Source organism: Watersipora subatra, chromosome 11 (assembly GCF_963576615.1).
Source record: "Watersipora subatra chromosome 11, tzWatSuba1.1, whole genome shotgun sequence".
Lineage (NCBI taxonomy): Eukaryota > Metazoa > Bryozoa > Gymnolaemata > Cheilostomatida > Watersiporidae > Watersipora > Watersipora subatra.
In genome coordinates, this window is record NC_088718.1 from 36,205,717 (window position 1) to 36,226,896 (window position 21,180).

At 33.3% G+C, this 21,180-nt stretch overlaps 1 protein-coding gene across 1 annotated transcript; it reads right to left on the bottom strand.

The window, feature by feature from the left end:
* Positions 1 to 1,508: 1,508 nt before the first annotated feature.
* LOC137408009 (uncharacterized) lies at positions 1,509 to 20,170 on the bottom strand. Its single transcript, XM_068094400.1, has 8 exons — positions 20,160 to 20,170; positions 17,864 to 18,023; positions 16,456 to 16,648; positions 15,744 to 15,940; positions 14,693 to 14,863; positions 10,761 to 10,872; positions 5,815 to 6,531; positions 1,509 to 2,101 (listed from the first exon to the last, which is right to left on the bottom strand). Exons 1-8 carry the CDS (start codon positions 20,168 to 20,170, stop codon positions 1,968 to 1,970), a joined length of 1,695 nt encoding a protein of 564 aa, XP_067950501.1. The 3' UTR covers positions 1,509 to 1,967.
* Positions 20,171 to 21,180: the final 1,010 nt, after the last annotated feature.

Below are 21,180 nucleotides of genomic sequence, written 5' to 3' on the forward strand. Positions count from 1 at the left end.
GATTTTATGCTATCCGTCATTTGCATGTTTTGTCGATTCATGGAAATGACTTTTTGCTAATTAATATTTAGTTTGTGGATTTTGAATAACTATGAAAATAGTCTTGTCAACATTCAATGTTAGTTTGCTATATCTTTATTCAAGTTTGGACCAGTATAAAATAATTTAGTTCATCAACGAACAAGTTTTAAACTTATCAATACTTTTTACAAGATCATTTAAAGTTGGCTTGTAATGGTGTTCATCTCATCTTCGGAATTTACAGATGCTGTAACTGTGGCAATCTGTTATAAAATTTGCAATGGTGATGTAACCTGTTATTCTCTTTATGTTCATCTGTACATGGCTGATATCAGATATAACAGCAGCACAAGCTGTAATGAATGCATTTTGATGCTGATTCCTTTTTCATATCCATCTTGTTTCATTAAAGTTGTCGTCTCCTATTTTTATTTCATACTCATCGTACATTGTTAAAGTTATTTCCTCCTATTTTCATTTCATTATAATCACCGAACATTGTTTAAGCTATGATAAATCTCCTTATAACTGTGTAATCTCTCACTGTGCGCATGCATCCATAGGTGTAGCCTTTTGCTCTCATAGAAAATTAAAAGTAATAATTTGTAACAGAAGTTAAGACTTAAGTGATTGTGTGCCTTCACAAGGGCCATTAGTAGGGAGACTTTCTTAGTGCTGCACGATAACACGATATAATTCGACGTGACAATATATTTCAGTGGATGATTGTATATTTGGTCAGTTTTCAAGTCGATATGAATATCGAAGCCGATATTTTATTGAAATAGCGGCTTATTTTATTTTGCAAAGCTGGAGTTGTCTATTTTCTTTATTGTAAAGAGGTGACAACTCCTGTTTTTCAACCGATATTAACCAATATCCTCTCATAACATTCATGTTAAAGCCTAACACTATATATCAAAAGAAGACAACTCTAATGTTCGATATTTTTATAGACCAAATAATCAAATGTACATGCAAAGTTATCCTGCGGCACTAGACTTTCTTATAAAAATACAAGGTTTTTGTTTATCGCTATTGCTTGTATATCAATGTATTTCTTCGAACACCTTATTTATCGAAATGACGGTAAAAAAGCAATTACGTTTTAAGATTTTTATTTTTATGTAGCTTTACTAGTCCATTCACATATACCACGTATAACTTCATGAACGGTACATCATTGATGAGACCAGTCACATAGACCATAAGATTTTCTTTAAGTTAACTGTAAGCAAAGAATTTCAGCTTGTAGAGAACATTTCCATCTTCCAATACATATTTAATTGTGAAGCAAGGCCAACCTGGAGGTAAGTTACGTCATATTTTATGCAGCCATGTCAGAGGTCCAAATTGCTCCACTAATTGGCTTGGCGCACTGGCCACTTTGAAACCATTTGTTAGTAATAAGATTAACAATTAGGGGGTTCGACTTCCTAACGAATGAAGTGTAAATCCAGATTTTTTTGTGTGAATGAGCACTATATATTAAAATAAATATAACTTTTTCTATTTCTAATTTTTTAAGGTACAAAATATTGTTGAAATAAATGATTACGATAACATTTTCGATTGACCACCAAAGCTTTTTTATAGACTCAAGCAACTGTAGCAGATCATGTTTATTGTGAAATTTCTTTTAGATGATACCATAAAATCTTTTGACATGCTCTGCAACTTTGTCTTTTAAATATGTAAGGTTGGCTATATGCCAAATTTCTTTCAATGCGCATATGTCTCTTGGCTTCATAGTAACTGATAAGTGCTTGACACCTTGATGTCTTGTGCAGTTCGCAGCCTCCATATGTATTATGGCTAGCTACCTAAGTAACTTCTTTCAAACATTCGCATGTCTCTCTTAGCTTTGATCTAACTCTCCTTTGTAGGGTAACTCATCGTTCATAATAAGAAAAAGAAGGCAGCAACTCAGACTGTTGAAGCAGCGGCTATGGTTGTAGCTGGAAGACTGCTAAGTTCTTGCTATCACGGTTGGCAACAATTAGTCTGTCACCAGAGATGTCCATGTCATACACTTTACCACTCTCAATAGCGCTGTCTGTCAGCTCTGAGACTACCACACCTACAATATAATAAGTATAATCAACAGTCACAGCTTGATCATTATTTCAACTTTCTTGAAAATAAATTAATTTCGCAGTTTTTTTGAAAATTAGTTAGGTTAGAAAATAATAATTCATGATAAAATCAGACAACTACATAAAATTATCGCATCCTTCTCGTGTAGGCCCCCTTCTGAGGTCCACTTATAAAGCAGCACTGCAAGAAAGTCATGTTATCAATTCAAGTTTATTTCATTCGCTTGTCACTGCTATTTATTTGGTTCTGCTTGTTTGACAAGGTGCACTCGGTATTTTTCAGGAGCTCACAAGAATAGATAATCTAGATTTATCTATCCCTCACACGGAATCATCTACCACTGCACGGGTGGGTAGTCTCCCATCAAGTAGCGCAGTTTCACTTGCATGGTAAATCAACTAGAGAACGTTTAAGTTATAGGGATTTTACGTTATACGGCAGTAAAATACATGTAAATTGTGTTATCCAGTCCAACAGCGTTCAAACTCACTCCTTTGACACTTTCAAACAAATAAACCAAGCTTGTTAATTTAATGATTTTTTTACGTAACCTAAAGCAAAAAATTAGCATAAATTCTTTTTGCTAGGTGAACTTTATATGTTATGAGTTAATTTTATAGGAGTGTCTACTGTACGATCAAAGTTCCAAGGCTCCTACTAAAATCTCACTCTTTATGACAAAAAAGAATAAGTTTTTATTCTTGAAAAGCTTCAGACTTCAACCTCATCACTTCCTCCAGTTTTACGATACTTTATCGAGTCATGCTTACACTAAGCTGAAAATACAAACCTATTCTAATTACAAAGCTGCCCTTCAAAAGCCACACAGAACGCAGTCACGCAGAACAAAAATAAACTACATATAAGCTAATATTATTGTAAAAGATGCTATCTCTTACATGCATAGGTATGTTGGCATAATGCCGACTACCAGCTGTAAGACAAAGTTGAAAGAACAGGTAAAAAAAGTGTAGGTAACTCTTGGATATTTTCTTAGTGCCCTGCAGTTAAACAGATTGCTGTACACACTTACGCTATATATAAATATATATATATAGTTGTATATTTATATATATTTGTATAGAACTATAAATAACTATATATGTATACATCTATCTATATATATACAGTATACATATATATTTGTGTATATATATATAGTATATATATTTGTGTATATATATATATATTTATTTGTATATATATTTGTATATATACAAAAAATATATATGTATACATCTATATGTATATCTATATATATAAATCTCAGTCTGTTGTTGTCTTTCCAGCTATAGCCATTGAAATCTAGGAATGAAAGATACGCGTCATGCTGGATTTAATCTCGGAACCTCCCGTTCACCAAGGCATAAACTAACCAATTAAACTATGCGAGATGCAATAGATTCATTAGGCAGTATGAGCCGTTATGTCGGCAAAATACGCATAACACTCTGTGTTACGGAGCGTCACCAAAGCTTGCTCTCACTGCTCTTATTAGTAAGTTTTGCAATATGGATACATGTACTAGCTTACTCAATTTAGCCAGTGGCAACTACATTACCTGCCACTGTTTATAAGCTATTTTTAATACCCGTGTAACGCTAGCCATTTGGTTAGTATATATATATATATATATATATATATATATATATATATATATATATATATATATATATATATATATATATATAAACGTATATCTATATATTTCTTGAAGTTGGTCTGTCTGTGTGTTTGTCCAGCTATAGCTATTAATTAATAGCTAGGAATAAAGAATCTTTATCGCAGAAGATTTGATCTCGGGCCCTCCGTTTCACCAGTCTGATGCCTTACCAATTCAGCCACACGAGCTTGATGGATTGAATCTGGCGATATATGTTGGTATATGGAAGCAATTACGATACGGCTCTCCGTCGCGACGCAAAGTGAACGGTGTAACATCATGAGAAGCGATAGCTCTTATTAATAAGCATACTCAAATTATCCATTGGCAATGTGCCTAGGCTAATAGCAAGTGGAAGGCAACTCTCATTGTTTGTAAGCAAATTTTCAATACATGGGAAACGCTGGGTAGCACAGCTAATACATACATATATATATCTCAAAGTTTGTCTGTATGAACATTGGTATGACCAGCTACAGCTATTGAAATTTAGGAATTATATATCCGCTTTATGATGGATTTGAACTCACGAAGACTGTATCTGCAAGTTTTAAACCATGCATTAACCACTGAGCTATACAGTCCTTAGCATTCTTTCGGTCTATACCGTATACTGTATGTACTCGATAAATGTGCACTTTTGATTATTAACTAATCTTACCTTTTGCATTTGCTATTTTTTGAAATTGTTTAAAACCTAACTTTTCGCTACCATAAGCTATTTTTTTTAATTTTTAAAAGTGTTATTTCAATTTGAAACGTGCCATTACACTTCTATTTCCAGTTTCTTTTAAAGTTCGATTGATAAATCGGAAAAGGCTAGTAATTTTCACGCGAACAATTGTATTATTGCGAGTAGGAATAACCTCTACATTCTCTCTCCATTCTGTCAGACAAAGTACCAGACAAAGACAGCGTGATATCTTATTTTACATCGTATCAAAATTTATTTTCATTAAACATATAACAATAGTTACCATTCTAACTTTCAAACTTCATATCATGAGAAAAGTGTTTTGTGTAGTTGAAATAAATTAAGAAAAAATAAAAACTACTGTAAACGTTTTCAAATTTGTCAAACAACTGTAACTTTCAAATTTCATATCATGAGGAAAACTTTTTATGAAGATCAAATAAAAAAGATAAAACAACTATAAAAGGGTTTAAATGTAAATGTGAAATAAGTAGCAAGTAACAGCAAAATTAGGTCTGTTTTGCTATGATCACAATAAATGATGATTCGGTAATGATACAATTAACATAAACTGAGAGAACAAAATAAAAATCCTGAATATGTTAAATTAATAATAACAATTCTTGCATAGAAGTGTGTATTTATAAAAAGGTTACTGTTCTACCAGAAGCTATCTATCAAAATAACGGTACCTGTCGATGCTGGTACAAATGATATATCATACTGTCTTTGTCTGACCGAATGGAAAGAGAGTGTAGAGCCATTTCCTACACAGATAATACAATTGTACGCGTGAAAAGAATTGGCCTTGACTGCGATATAGCAATTGAACCTTACACAAAACCGAAAATGGAAGTTCACGAAAACACCAAAAATCATCATGCTTCATTGAGTTAATAAAATTCATAGAGTTTCAAATAATGTCATTTAGAGTGCATACACTATACAATATATGATAATGTCTCTGAACAATATGTCTTTTATAGCTCAGTGGTAGAGCGTGAGGATTTAAAACTTGTGGTTGCAATCTATGTGAGTTCAAATCCATCAGGATATGAAATGTTAATTCCAAGATTTTAATAGCTATAGCTAGACATAAACTGACAGACATACACTGACAGAAATACACTGACAGACACGCGCGGACGCACACGCGCAGACAAACAGACGCACACACACACACGCACCATGAGAAGTATATATAGCCGGGTATATGTAGTGTTTATATCAACACTATATATTTTCTAGTTTCTTTCAATTACTAGATGGTCCAACACATTTGTCCATACAATGACTGACACATGTTCTGTATATTAGTTATATGTGTAAGTTAACCAACCAGTTAAACTATCCAGGATTCTCACAGTGCTGCTATGGTCTGCTGCCACCAGAACATATCTCTCTCCATAATTTGCTACTCCTAGTGGACTCGGCACATCTGCACAAGTCCAGAGCAGCTGGCCTAGAGAAATGTCCATCAAGCAGACTTGAGATAAGTTGCAGTCTGACACAACAACCTTGTTTGGTCCCGAAACACAGAGTGATACATTTTGGTATCTAAACCGAGGGTAAGAAATAGCACTGAGTTTATTCCCTGTCAATGAGTAGATGACGAGACACTTGTTTTCCCTATCTGGAACAACTACTTTATCACAGGTGATGGCTAGTCCTGTGGTAAAGGAGCAAGAATCATTGTGACTCCAGCAAGTGACTAGCTTTCCTTGCAGGTCATGAACGTGTATTTTCCATGGATTTCCATACACCAATGTATATAGTTTGTCCTTGTACACTTCCATTGCATTAGGGTTGTTGTTGAATGCCAAAAATGAACCTTTTACTAGGTAGTTGTCGTCAATCATAGCTACTGCTTGGTTAGACATAGCAGCTAATATTTGTGACGCCCAGACTCTTGTTGATAAAGGAGATGCTGGTAAAGAAACGGTGCGAAGGAGTTTGAGGGACTTTGGAAGATGTTTAGAAGGTCGAAGCTTCAGTTGCTCATCAATTAGAAACCCGTCAGTGGAGAAAACTTCTAGCATTATCTCACAACTTCCACCTGTGCCAAAGTCGAAAAATGTGCAAACACTCCTATTAATTCTTTTACACAAAAGCCAGTGAATGATGCATACAAAACAATAATACAGCATTTGATAGACAGATAGTTGCATGGAAATCACCACATGATTCAGAGACAGATTTGTGGGTAAAAAGATTTGTTCTAACTAGTTGATACAATAAATAAATAAAAATATATTGGTAAAATAAGATAAATATATCACAGCATCAGTAAACATTAATAAAAAATATCCTTTGTTAGGTTTTCATAAATTTATGAAACAAGCTGCAGATTAAAAACTGATTTAAAGCATTTAGCTTAACTTTTTCACTGCCACAAGCCGCGTGGCACAGCTCAGCAGAACGTTTGCGTATGGCCGAGAGCCGCATGAGCGGCTTTAGCAGACTTCGTACAAATTTTTTCTGATTAGTGAATAGTTGATGAAATGGCCAATCATATCTGTCCATGCATTGAGCACTAGAAAATACCGTAAAACCTGTATTTTACAGCCACCTTTAATTGAATGCCGCGTCTATTTGAGAACCACTATGGGAGAAGGCTTGAAAATTAGAGCGCCCCCTTTAATTGAACGCCACTTCTATTTGAATGCCACCTCTATTTGACTAATACTATTTAACAGTTCTAATCTTAATGAACCCATAATAGCAAGTGATCAGTAGAAGTGTCCATACAACCGTAATAATAATGACTGTATAACATCAATTACAATTAATTCGTTCATTGTTTCTGTTCGTATCAAAGTCCGTTTTCCAACACCAAATATTTAGTTTTTTTCGTTAAAAACTTTGATTGAAATACAGTGTAAATAATATATATATAAATAATTAGTAACTGTACTAGTCTAATGGTAGTTCCTTTTCGAATTCAGTTGTGGTACTTCGGTGTCTGTGAAATAAAGGTTTTCGCATTTACGATGGAACGATGCTACTATGAATTTTGAGGCTAACATTTTAAGGCTATTTTGATTCCATGCGATTTCTCTTTATTTGAGCTAGAAGTTTCTATTCAAAATAACATCGCGAAAGTGTTTTACTCTGCTAAAGAATTGTTTGAGCAATAATATCGACAAGCTCAGCTATGCATATGAGTTGAAGTCACAAAAAACTGTGGAATGTATTGAACAGTCAGAAGAATATGAAATGATTCCAAACAAAAGCAGCAATCAGAACACAACTGGCCAAGCAAACAGTGCTAATTTTTTGTTTTGAAAATGGTAATATTTGTTCTAAAATGTTAATTTTTGTTGCTGCATGTATTATACTTATGCTTTGTTTATGTCACTTTTTCTTGAGCATATATTTGGGGTAATTGATAAATTATTATTATAAAATATAAAGTCGGCACATTTATAGCATATTATTTGATAGCATGATTGCGGTAATCTGAGCTCGGTTTACAATGGATCGACGCTCGTAACTCCTGTTGTATTGCACATAAAATCAGTTTTGGCTGCAAACTGTAGCAAACATATCAATGCGTGCAATGAGCGTTTATGCAACCATGTTAGGTATACTTATAAAATTAAAATGTGCCTTCAAATTTAAAATGAAATAAAAAAGTTTGAAGCTCCTACAAATTGCAACGAAGGCTGTAAGATAATCGTAGGCTAATCGTAAGCAATAGATATAAAATGGTAGACGCGTGTGTGTGTATCAGATTCCTTGTGTATATTTATTTAAAAACCTATGACAAGTTGAAGGTAAGTTAGCAAGTTTCTTGTGTCCAAAAGGTTGCACCGCCTGAAGGAAAGTGTAAAAAATAGGCAACATACGTTTCACCCGTAAAAGGGTTAAATTTATCATCTCAGCATTCTGACAAGGTTTTTGAAAAATACAACGTAATCCTTTATTGGAACGTCACCTCTAATAAAGCGCCACTCTAAAGAAAGGGTTGAAAATAGAGCACTGCCAAAAAAGATTTTGCGGTAATTGCATTAATGCCTCAATTTACTAGAAATGTATGTCACAGCTTAAAATAAGTTTAAAACTTTTAAAAAGTTTTAATTAACTATAAAGCAAGGTGTATGGTGCACCCTATATCAATGGTTCCAACACCAGGTTCTCTTCTTGGCTCAAACAATTAAGTACTTTTGAGTAAGGTTTTTGTTCGATGTAATGTTTAATTAAACTAATGACAGAATTATTTTTTGGTCTTGAAGCAATGACTGACCATTCCAAATGGTAATCCAACGACCAAACGAGCGGATGCGAAGTTTGATAGTTTTTATGATAAATGCATGTGCACACAATTTACGAAAATTATTCATCAAAAATGAGACGAACCCTTGTCTTGAGATCTCATCAACAAATTTAACCATCGTTTTGTAGAGTCGTTAAAGTATAATAACGATACAAAACACATATAAGCCTATTTAAATATATCACCAAGTCTTTGTATACCGTCGGCATTATCTTAAAACTTACCCATCTGATCGGATTATACACAAATAGACAAATTAATTTGGCTGAAATTCTTCACAAAGCACTTGACAAGCTTGGTTTAATAAAAGTTAAGACCGGAAATTGAAACGCCGAGCGACAGAGAATAAAACGATTAAGTCGTGCGCATTTCACGGAAAAATAACGTGCACATTTCATCAGTCTATAGCATTGTCAAAGTGGCGAAGGTTTCTGTAATTAACGTAGGAGTACTGAAATCATTTCATTTCATGAAAATTATATTTCTGCCGATTTCAAAGTAACTGACATTTTAGACACTCTTTAGTGCTTTAGTATTCTAATTGATGTCCAACGCAGTGTAAGTAAAGGAAATGACGATGATTTTTTTCTAACGATCCTTATGAGGTTATTACAATATTTAATTATAAGTTTGGATGACTACAGAACAATGACTACGTAGTACAGATTTTCTAAAAACCTATATAAATATCACAACTTCTTGATATTGCTAGCTATGACGTTTTGAAATGTAAGCAAATTTGTGCATTGGTTTTATATCATTACTATATTAATAATATTGGATATTCTAATAATATCAGTGCATTTTACTTCTAATATTGGCCAATATTGCATTTCTCCTATTGCAGGGGGAGAGATATAAACATATAATCTTTTCCTTTCATTATTGCTATTTGTTGTATATAATAACACCCAGTACATTACAGCTACCATTGCAGTTATCCTATTGCACTGCAGTGCCATTTGACTGCTAATATTGCATTTCTCAACCATCAGTACCCTTTCTTTTTTCCAATATCTCTTTGGTCATGGGTTGCATGACAGTGGAATTTATAGTATAAATATGGCTGTAAAAATGACGTGTCAAGGAATCAAGGATAATTCAGTTATTGTGGAAAAAATTGTGTTCACATCCTATTGATTGCCGAATTGATAGGATGTGAGCACCTCCACGTATCAATTCAGCAATTGATAGGTGCTCACATTCTATCGATTTCTGCAGCACCTATCAATTCAGCAATAATCAATCATAGTATTGCTGAAAAGCTCAGTAGTTACCATTTTACTCTTACAATTGTAACCGGATAGGAAACCCCAATGAAAAAATAAAATGCCTACAAGGCTCAACCCTCTTAAAACAATTCCATTTCTGCCTGTCTGTAGCATAGAAGCCGCTTGTTAGGTGGCGTGCCGGTCAATATGCTAAGAATATAATTTTAACATGAAATTTAGGTCAAAATTATGGACAATTCATAAGATCGGTATTTTTTGGAAACACTTTTTATTCCGGATTTATATTAAGTTAGATCTTTCAGCTAGACAAACGATTGTTCCAAAAGCTTACCTTTAAAAATCTGAGCCATATATTAGTTGAGTGTTGATTGGACATTTGCAATTAATCCAATTCGTATGGGGAATACACAATTTGACATTGTCAAAGTAGTGACAAAGGTTTGCCTGACACCAAATAGTTCACCTTTTGTTGTTCTCTGAGAATTTCTCTATTGATTCAAAGAAGCTACATATTTTCACAGATGCAAAAAACCGCATCATAGTCGGTGTCTTGCATAAACTTTTCTTAGAAAATTGAAATCGATATTTAAATTTTTAGGTTATTTTATTTCAGGTTTACCATCTTACTGTTTGTTTTACAGTAGATACAGCACAAAAATATTTTCCCAAGCTGATAGTTTTTTTCTGGTAGCAATTTAAAAGAAAAGTTTCTGTAGTCCAAAATCAAAAGTACATCCTATAAAACAACCAGTTAATTATTTTTTTCAGTAAACTTACTTAGATTTTCTCTCACTTTGCAGACTGAAGGTGCTTGTACTGATGGCATGATTTCATCAATCAACCTTTCTATTTCTTTCTTTGTGTCACTGTGGCTGGAGACTATATCACACTGTAAGAGTAATATAAAAAACAATCGACGCTTCTTAGTGAAGTGCAAGAAATATTAAAATGCTTTCGGAGCAACAAACTAATGAAAATTTAGCAGCTCACCTATATTTACAATGCCTATGCAATGGCTAAGCATTTTGAAATCTGTAATTGAAGTGACAAGCTGACTAACGTTATGTAGTTGACTAACGCGATACTTACACAGTTCACCATCAAAATATGTAAAAAACTGGGTCTTAAGCATTGTATGGATAACTGATTCCACTAGTATATGGACAACTTACATTTCATAAAGCATAGCCATAACTTTTTATGAGAATATGGCCACAAAACAGCAAGAAACTATGAGATACATATTGACTAACTCTGGTTATATATACATTAGCTGTAGATGGTCATCATTACACTATTATTAATACAGTAGACGCGCTTATAACATATACCTCCTATAACATAAACTCCAGATGATGTAAAAAAATTATGGGAAGTTTTTGCTTCGTACTATTTAAAAAATTTGATATAACGTAAAATGTCATGTCGAGTTTTCAAATTTGATTTGAATGTTAGTTTATCTCGCCGCACATTGGAAAGACAAAACAACATGCATATAGCGTTATACATATTATAAATAACTTTAGCGACACTCTAGTTCGTCGTAATAAATTATCAAATGTGCCGACAACAAAAAATAGACTAGTTGCGCAATTATTAATAAATATTTAGAGGCGACCGAATGATGCAGGTGTTACAGTGTCTAAAATGGGAGTATCATCGAAAGTTATTTTTTATCCTAACCTTGAACCCTGGATATAGATAGACGATGAACAAATAAAACCGTTTTTGTATAGTAAAACGATTTTTTTTTTTTCGCCTTATTGTAAACGTACAAAATGTTTGTTACTAGTTTTAATTTGCAGAATAGATTTTGCTGTTAAGAAAAAAATAAGCAAATCGTTGTAAATGAGAGTCGAAAATGTGCAGTACCTGCCAACTTGTTGTAAAATTAACACAATCACTGTTTATAAAACGAGTGAGATTTATCATAAAAGGGAAAAATTTGTTGATGCAAACCAATTGTACTGCAGTCACTGTACAGCTCATAAATTAAACGAGTTACATCAAGTTTTTTTCATTTTTTTTCAAGGTCAAAGGGGCGGGTTTAAAAAGATTTTAGAACGGATTAGAAAATTTACATGTATTTCACTGTTTGTATGATGTAAATTCTCTATAACGTAAATTTACCGCACCGGATTATTTACGTTGTAGGAGCCCCTACTGTACCTTGCAATATAAATGTTTTTTTCAAAAATTAATTGATTGATGATAGGCTTCCGATTGTATTTTACCAGAACGACTCAAACCTCAACACGCCAAACCATTTTTCTGCCACATTATTTCTTATTTAAAACTTTAATATATAGAAGCACTATTTTAAGAATACGCATAATTGTTTTTAAATCGGTACACCACTCATTAAATTAAAAATGAGTAATTCAAGTAAGGATATACACTACAAAATTAAAAAGAGGTGAGATATCAAATGTAACAATCAAAAAGCATTGCTTAAATTTTGACTTGCAACAAAATTCACATTACAGTTATTTGGTGTCAAAAGATTCATCATGTCTTACTCTGTTGTGTTGTAGGTGCAAAATATGTGGAAAAGTGATTACAGGTTCTTAAAAGCTCAAAAACGAACAGTTAATCGCAGCCATCACGAAATCGCGGTAGTTTAGAATCTCTTTATTTTGATGGCGTTCTTAAACATTTTGGTTATTATTTTGACACGTGATGTTAAATGAAAGGCCAATAAAAAAGGCTCATTATAAAACGTCTTGTAGCACTAGTTTATGACAAACACTTCGGGTTCTACCGGAAAGCCCGAATCAAATATAGATGCTCGCTACTTTACAGTTTCGTTTCAGCCTGGTCTAATCATCTAGTCGTAATCTGATCATGTGACCCACACTTCCTGCCAAATAGCGCGAACAATTTCTGCAGTATTTTCCAACTATCACAGGTGACCAACAGGCTGTCATGTTTATCAGATGATGATATGCTCTCCTTTGAGCTAAGGTTAAAAAGTTAAACAAATTTTTACGGTAGGTTTTGAGATATCAGTGCTCAGAGTGACATCATTACAATGATGATGAAATAGATGCGTAAAGACAGTAAACAAGGTTTTATTGAATGCATGAAGTATATTTGAGAAAATATTCCGACGAACGAGGTTGCATGAAAGTGTAAACAGAAGCCATCGTGTTCAACTACATCCCATTTGAGCCGTTTTGGAAAGGGATTCTGATCTACGGCGTTTTTGTGATGGCTGCGATTAACAGTTCGTTTTTGAGCTTTTAAGAGCTTGTAATCACATTCCCACATATTTTGCACCTACAACACAGCAGAGTAAGACGTGATGAATCTTTTGATACCAGATAACTGTAATGCGAATTTTGTTGCAAGTCAACCTTCAAGAGAAATAAAGGAATACTATTCTACAAAGAGTATTAATCGATACTTTATCCCTGAGACAAGATGACATGAGCCTTTTTTTGGAATCAGAGGTAAAAAGAGACGCAAATATGTCACGATTTATAACAACTTAGTTCATCAATTGTTACAACGCTTGTTTAACTTTTCCTAGGTTTTTAATTTCACTGCAACACTTATATGTTGTACAATCAAAGTTACAGCGAATGCTCATATAAATGTATGTTCAAACTCTCCCTCAAATAAAGAAAATTTACTGTATTCTTAGATATTGATAAAAATCATAGAGATTTGGTGCTTTCGGGGACATTCCTTTTAAAATTTCAAGATCAATTCACTAATTATAGTTCTAGAATATTGAAATAGATACTAAAATATTGCGTTAGGTAGTTTTATTTGACCTTGATCCCATCCAAAACAACTTAGTCCAAAACTAAATTTTAGACTGATTAACACAAACCCAACATCTGTGAATAAAAATATATCAGGTAAAATCCAGCATAGAATTTTGTCATAAAGAATGTAACAAAAAAACTTGGTAAACATTTAAGATTTCACAACACAAAAAATTGAAACATGTTTGTCGTCTAAAAAGTTGAAACAAAGTAGAAATCTAGGACCAAATATAAATTGTATGGCTTACAACCTAAAACAGTAGTTCTTTCCTCATAGGCCTGTTTAATCTTAAGCATGTTACAGTTATCTTCCTATTTCTCTTTGCCGGACTTCTTTCAATCAACAACTAATATCAGGGGAATGTTAATAAAATATTTAATCTCTATACGATAAGCGTTCGCAGCAACAACAGCTGCTGTTCTGCATAGACTTCCTTGATTTTATCGAACTTGCTTTAAACCTACATACAGCTAGACCAAAAACTTCTGCCGTGATGGTTATTTTAAAGATTTCCTATCTAAATTCTCCTAATACATAAAAAAATTTATTTCAACCATGACCAGGTAGTTTTTATTCAAAATCATGTCAAATATAATATATATCCTACTTGGTTATAAAGCAAAGAAATACACAATCACAATAATGCACAGATCTTTAAAGCTAAGTGTATTGCTAATACTAATGCTGATACTATTGCAAACATGTACTGAACGCTATAACACTCATACAGGTGCCCACAATGTTAGCAAACAGCCTTATGGGTAGTAGCTAATTAAGATATGAGGTAAATAACCATATATAGACATTAAAACTGGCATTTATTCAAAACCCTATAAATAAATTCTGGAATAAAGGTGTTCATATAAGTTTTGTTTTTAAAACTCATAACTCTTAAAGTTATTTGTAAATCTCTGATTACCAGGTTACAATAATACCTGATGAGCATGTTTGGCTCTAGACTCTGTTTTGCGCATGATATTTCTTATCTGGCTCCATTTCTTGAGTATCTCATCCTCAAGAAAATCTGTCACCTTAGTTTTTGTCTTTAGTCGATTCTCCATATATTCATTCTCTAGCTGTTCGTACTTGGACGTCAGGGCTTGGATCTTCAACAAGTGAAATAGTCTAATGGCATTGTTTGCATCCGACACACTTGTTCAAGTTTATGCAAAAAATAGGCTAATTTTGACAAATTGCTAAGAGCTAATCAATATCCGCTATTGTGGAAATGATTAGCAGGTGAGCCTAAAGCCTAATAATTCACATTAAACTGGTAATTCAACAACTGAAAATTTTATTAAAAACGTTTACTACTTTATGGGTACTATTTTATACTTTATTATCTAGTAAGTTATATACATAAACACACATTTTACAAAACAGCGCATTTCTTAGTAGCACAAGTAAACAAAAATATTTAAAAACAATACGATTGATGCGATAATTATTTAAAATGCATTTCTGATTTGAAGGCTGGAAGTTACAACCTACATATGAATTAATGCATTTGAAAAATGAAAGCAATTGTTTATCTTTTTTGAGTTTAGTGAAGCCGAAGACAAAAAAACATGACTTTCGCATTTTGACCAAAGCGCAGACCCCATCCTCTAATTTAAAAATACAGTTATCAGAAACATCTGAGGCTCAATATTAAAAAATTTCATTAGCAGGAATATGTTTGTTACTAGTTACCTTTTTTTCATCCATCCTAAATGAAAAAGAAAATTGAAAACTGTGATATTACGCTGGGTATACTGAGTAAAAGGAAACTGATGGGGGGGGGGTTTGGCAAAGTAATAATAAAATATCCTGAAGTTATTGTGACCAAAAATTGGGCTGATTTGTAAACTCTGTGATCCGTGATCAGTGTTTTTGTACAGGCAATAAGGTGAGCAGTTATGAAAGATTTTGCAGCAAAATATACGTAAACCGTTATAAAGGCTTTCCGTAGCGAAACAGTTAAACAATTTTCAGTAGTACTCCGACCTGTTCATCTCTTTTATCATGTATTTTTCGCACAATCTTCGCAGTTTCGTTGTCATACTCAGCAAGGGTTTGAGATGTGAACTTGAAGATTTGTTCCAAACCCTCTTCCTTCTCAATCATCCCTTTCTTCAACTTGTTGATCTCATCATTAAGTTGATCGACAAGCTCTTCCAAACTCATTAGATTATGACACTCTCCTAGAAAAAACAATAAAAATGTAGCCATCAGTCTTTTTCATTTACAACATCTTTGAGTCTATGCCTATTATTATGGGTACTAATTACTAATTTTACTTCCTTACAAATAATTAATTTACTAACTACTAATATTAATGTGAAACGAGATAGAGTGATAATGAACACTAATGAAAAAAGTTGTTAACACATTTTTAAACAAACTGTCTAATATGCACCTCCTTTCATTAAATATCAGCTAGAAAGAAAGGAGCCATTAGATTTATTAAGATATCCATTAAATCTACAAGTCAAATATACTTTTTATAACTAGTTTATTGACATGCCAAACACTGGAGACAAGTTACTCAATGATTTATAATTTCAATGCAAGTATATACATGTAATTGCTAAGTGTATTAAACGATCGTTTAAAGGAACTTATGTCTTTGTGAACCTTATTAAAGGTAATATCAAGCTGTATTGTATTACATAACTCTGGTACATGTACAGTTGTGTTCATCATTGGAATCAATTACCATCTTGACAAGTTCCAATTGAAGATACACATGCGATACAGTTCATCTTGAGGCATTTTCTGCACCCCAAAATAATCGGCCTGTCCTTATGATAAGTACAGACTCTACTTTGCCGAGTATTCAGTAGTTCATACTGCTCCATGTTTATGGTTGGATGAACTTTGCCAACTTCTTCATAGTATTCCAGATGAAACTAGAAAATAAAGTTGGTTTAAAGCAAATGCCAAAATTGAATCAAAACATACTTTATTGCCTTTTCAAAAGCAACTTAAAACCATAATTCCAGAGAGCGGTGGAATCACACATATTGTAGTGCTAGCGTCTGTAACCCAAAATTATAAGCTTTTCAGCCCCATGCCAAACTTGGCAGCTTGCCCTTGGTTAAGTATTTCAGTGTGGTCGCACTGCCTTAACTCTTGCCAAAAAACATTTAATAGGTCACTTTCACCCAAATTTATTTGTTTAAGAAATTCCTAATCCAAAATATATGTAACATTCAATTAACTTCAGCAACAAAAATGTCACAATCTTAATTATGCAGCAATGACTCAAACTTTTTCAAAATTATTTGCTCCAGCTATTTAGGATTATTGAATATGTGCACCAGAACCCTATTCCTATTTGCTGATATTTAATCAACTAGCAATGATGAGGCATACAAACCGGAGAAGTCACACAAAACAGCTACTAACTAATATATAATTTCTATCATCTGTTTAAAATGTCTACAGCTAGAGCAGTGTTTGATCATAAATGAGTACGCAGATATTATTGGCCAGTAAACAACCTTGATTTTATTCATAAATACCTAAATTGGCATAAAACTTGAAACCCTAAAATTGTACATACATAGTTCATGCAAAACTGGTAACTGAAATCATTACAATCACGAAGTAAGTCATCAGCCTTCTGTTGGAATCAGGAGAACAGCGATAAAGGTAAGAAAAATTAGCACTATTATTAAAAATGTTTACTTTGCCAACACCTTGACATCACTTAATGAGCCATAACTATAGCCCAAAATGTTTTTTTCTAATTCAGGAGTTTTTGAGTTAAAAGTTAAGAAATAAATTGAATGCATATTGTGTCAGCTCACCATATAAACCTGTGAAATAGCCACAAACCCTGCCAAAATAAAAATATAACAAGTGACGGTGGCAAAAGATAACTAAAGTGTTTGTTGTACACTTTCTGTAGGACAATCAGTCCTAAAAATAATCAGTATATAACCGTAATCAATTTTGACATTGTGGTTTGAAATTCATTGTCTTTGAAAAAACTATCACTATTCGAAAATCCTCAGCTAAAACACCTTCACACACCAAAAATCTAGTTAAACAACAAACTAAACTTTTAAACCTGAGGGTGAGGATGTTAAATAGAGAAGAATCTATCAATCCTTTCATACCTCATGGTGTTTGAGACAATAAACTGTATCACACAGCGGGCAATAAGAAAAAGCTTGCTCATTATCATTTCCTTTCCTGGCACACAGATCGCATGACCTTGGCTTGTCCTTAGTTACATCGTATGCTGGGAGGTTATTGAGTGGCACCTCACAGACTTGACTATAACAAAATAATTATAAAGTATTCATGCTCATATTCACATAATAACTCTTTAAATAAGTTTATCCTACATAGTATCACCTTCCGAAAGTGTTTGTGTAAAATACAGTTAAGTTCACAATTTAGCATACATATAGCTGGATGACAATGGCTTATTCGTACTAAATATTTTACTTAGAAAACGCTTACTCATTCTACAGCTTTTGTGCTAAGCATGCTTCTCATATTTTTATCAATTTCTGTATACAGTGCACCCTCAGGATACGATTACCCTAATATATGATTTTTCACCTTACAAAATGAAACATGATGATTTTTTCACCTCACCATACGAATCTCATTTCACCATACGCATTTGAGAAAATTTTCGCCCGAGTTCAAATTTGAGAAAAACGCCAAAATTCTGTTCACTAGAAACATTTTCACAATGCCTGAAAGAGACACGATGACCAATTTCTCTTAGTTCAACAATTATTGTGGGTAACACGCTAATATTTTCCCTTTAAAACCAGTAACAAAGTTGGAGTTGTGATCCCTTCAAACAGAAGGTCAGTGTGGTCAGACACTTCTCTTGATGTGTTAACAAAAATCCATTTCATTACAAAAACAGTATCGTTCAGGCTTTCTTGCCGAATTAGGTTGAAAAAAGTTTTAATGAGATCCCCTAAAATTATATTCAACACAAAACCGGGAACTAATAGGTGATAAAATTTTATAAAACAAAGTTGAAATTTAGTAAAATAGTTAAAACGACATACTAACACTTAAGGTTAAATGTGTGTTGAGTAATCTAAACTTATTTAAATGTATGTTGTATGTTATACGTACGTCTGTCTTGAAGGTAGAAACTCTCTATGGTACGTACTGCATATATATAGCGATGTTACATTTTAATGCAGATCATAACCAATAAATACACTAAATATACTAAAGTTACTGTAGGCAACTATAGTGACTAAGGTTAACATACTATTTTGTTACTAATTTTTAATACATACAGTCCTAGTATAAAATTTTGATGATTTTTACCAGGGGATGTTCACATTATATAATTAATATGGTTCTATACCCCGCCATACGATTTTTCCACCACACGATGCCAACCCAAGAACGAATTAAAATCATATCCTGAGAGTGCACTATTAAGTTTTCTTTTAGAGCGGAAATTATCCTGATATCTGGTTAAAACTGATGCAAATTAAATGATAATATTCTCTGTTTCAAAACTTACGCCGTGTCAGCGTCCTAAATTTTGTTGCAGACTTTTTTGAAGGTAGCATTACAATAATCCAAAATGATCTTACGGAAGCATTTTGGTTGGGTATTAAAGTGCATTGATTTTGGAAGCTGTCACTTTATCTTTTTTTCGGCTAAGGCCTTCTGATTTTTAACCTAACTTTGGGAAGGCTAGCTGATACATGTGTCTGATTTTTGTTCTATTAAGAATGACTTACAAAAGGCATAAAGACATACCGGCTTTAGTGCCTACTACAGATCTGTACTGAATGCAATCATTGAAATTAGTACAGAGGTGTAGTAGGCACTACAGCAGTACAGTATGAATTACACAGAAATAAACAATGCAAAGAAATAAACAATTTTATTTAAAAGTTGGAATGGTAAATGTTGTGTATGTTGATTACAAATAAATTTTCTATGCACAACCTTTTTTATTACCTGTTTAAACGCATTCATCTAGTTTGTTATGAGAAGGAAAGTTAAGATTATGCATGCTTTTAAGAAGCAAAAACAATTTATACGGAGAGCGATATGACAGCTAACTGGCTTTACCACCAGTTACTGTGGTTATCCACTTTTTGATCTATTATAAACCATATATGCTGACCATTATTAAAAAGCTAGTTGTCAATACGTAGATTGAACTGCCAATAACTGGAGAACAACGCTGCTGCAAGATCAAAAGCGTTGGTGCTAAAACCCTATGCACAAACCTTTAGTTAAAAAACTCTGTCAATCGTTACAACTATAATATTGCACGCCATTCATAACAAGATAGCATATTGCTAGATAGTATATATTGCTAGATAGCAGATGGTATACAAAATATTTTAGTTTAGAGAATGATAATACGAGCAGTAGTAGAATGAAATCACAACCACTCTTTGCTCTGCCTACTTGATGTCCATATTTTGCAACTGCAAACAAGGGAGATAACAAGCATGAGTCACTTCTGATATTTTGCAGATATATAAGTTTTCACTTGTATTGTACACGAGAATACTCAATGCTTGTGATTTGTTAAAAAATTAAAACTCGATTCTCTGTACTTCCGTTACAGGTCTGACCATATCCCTGTTTGTAGCACAGAGTCTGCGGATGAATAACTCATCATGATATTAGATTGCTTACAATAACGAACACGAAGCCTTTTTGCTTAGCCAGGAATCCTAATGAAGACACACAGGTCCTTAGCTTGGTGGTCACCTTATGGCTTGCAGTTATTAACCGCCTTAATAACCAGTCGGTGGTTACCGACTGCAAATTATTGCGGTTACTGCAATAATTGTAGTAACCGCCTTAAATTTGCAGTTACTGCAAATTTCTGAAGTGTTTGTATTTAGCTGATACAGGCTTCAAACCTTTCCTTTGCAGTTACCTAACTTCTAGCAAATCATTATGTTTCCGTGACGCGCATGACGCAGATTTAGAGTTGTTCGCGCGTTGTGTTACCATATGATAGAGTGTTTCAATCGATATTCGCTTGATGCGAACTAACGCCGGCGCTTTGTTAAAAAAGGTACGAAATTCTACACCATAGATCAATAATTAGCGACACAATCTTGTCACGTTTAGCAGCATTCAGAATGTAAAAACAATTAGAGCAATCGATTAAATTTAAATCTTGCTTGAAATTTTAAAATTAAATTTTACTAACAAATCATCAAACATCTGCTTTATCAATCGAGAATATTGATTTCATAAGAGCTTCATTTAGTTGCTCAGAAAATATATTTCCTGCTTGATTAAATTTTGCAGATCATATTCCAAGCTCTTCTCCCTTTAAACAAGCAAAGGGAGTTAATAATAATCTGTCACTTTTTTCTACATGTGCGTTAGTATTCACTTGCATTGCTCAAGTGAATAATTTAGTGCATAAGATTCATTAGAAAGTTGTAACCTGTTTTCTCTACTTCAA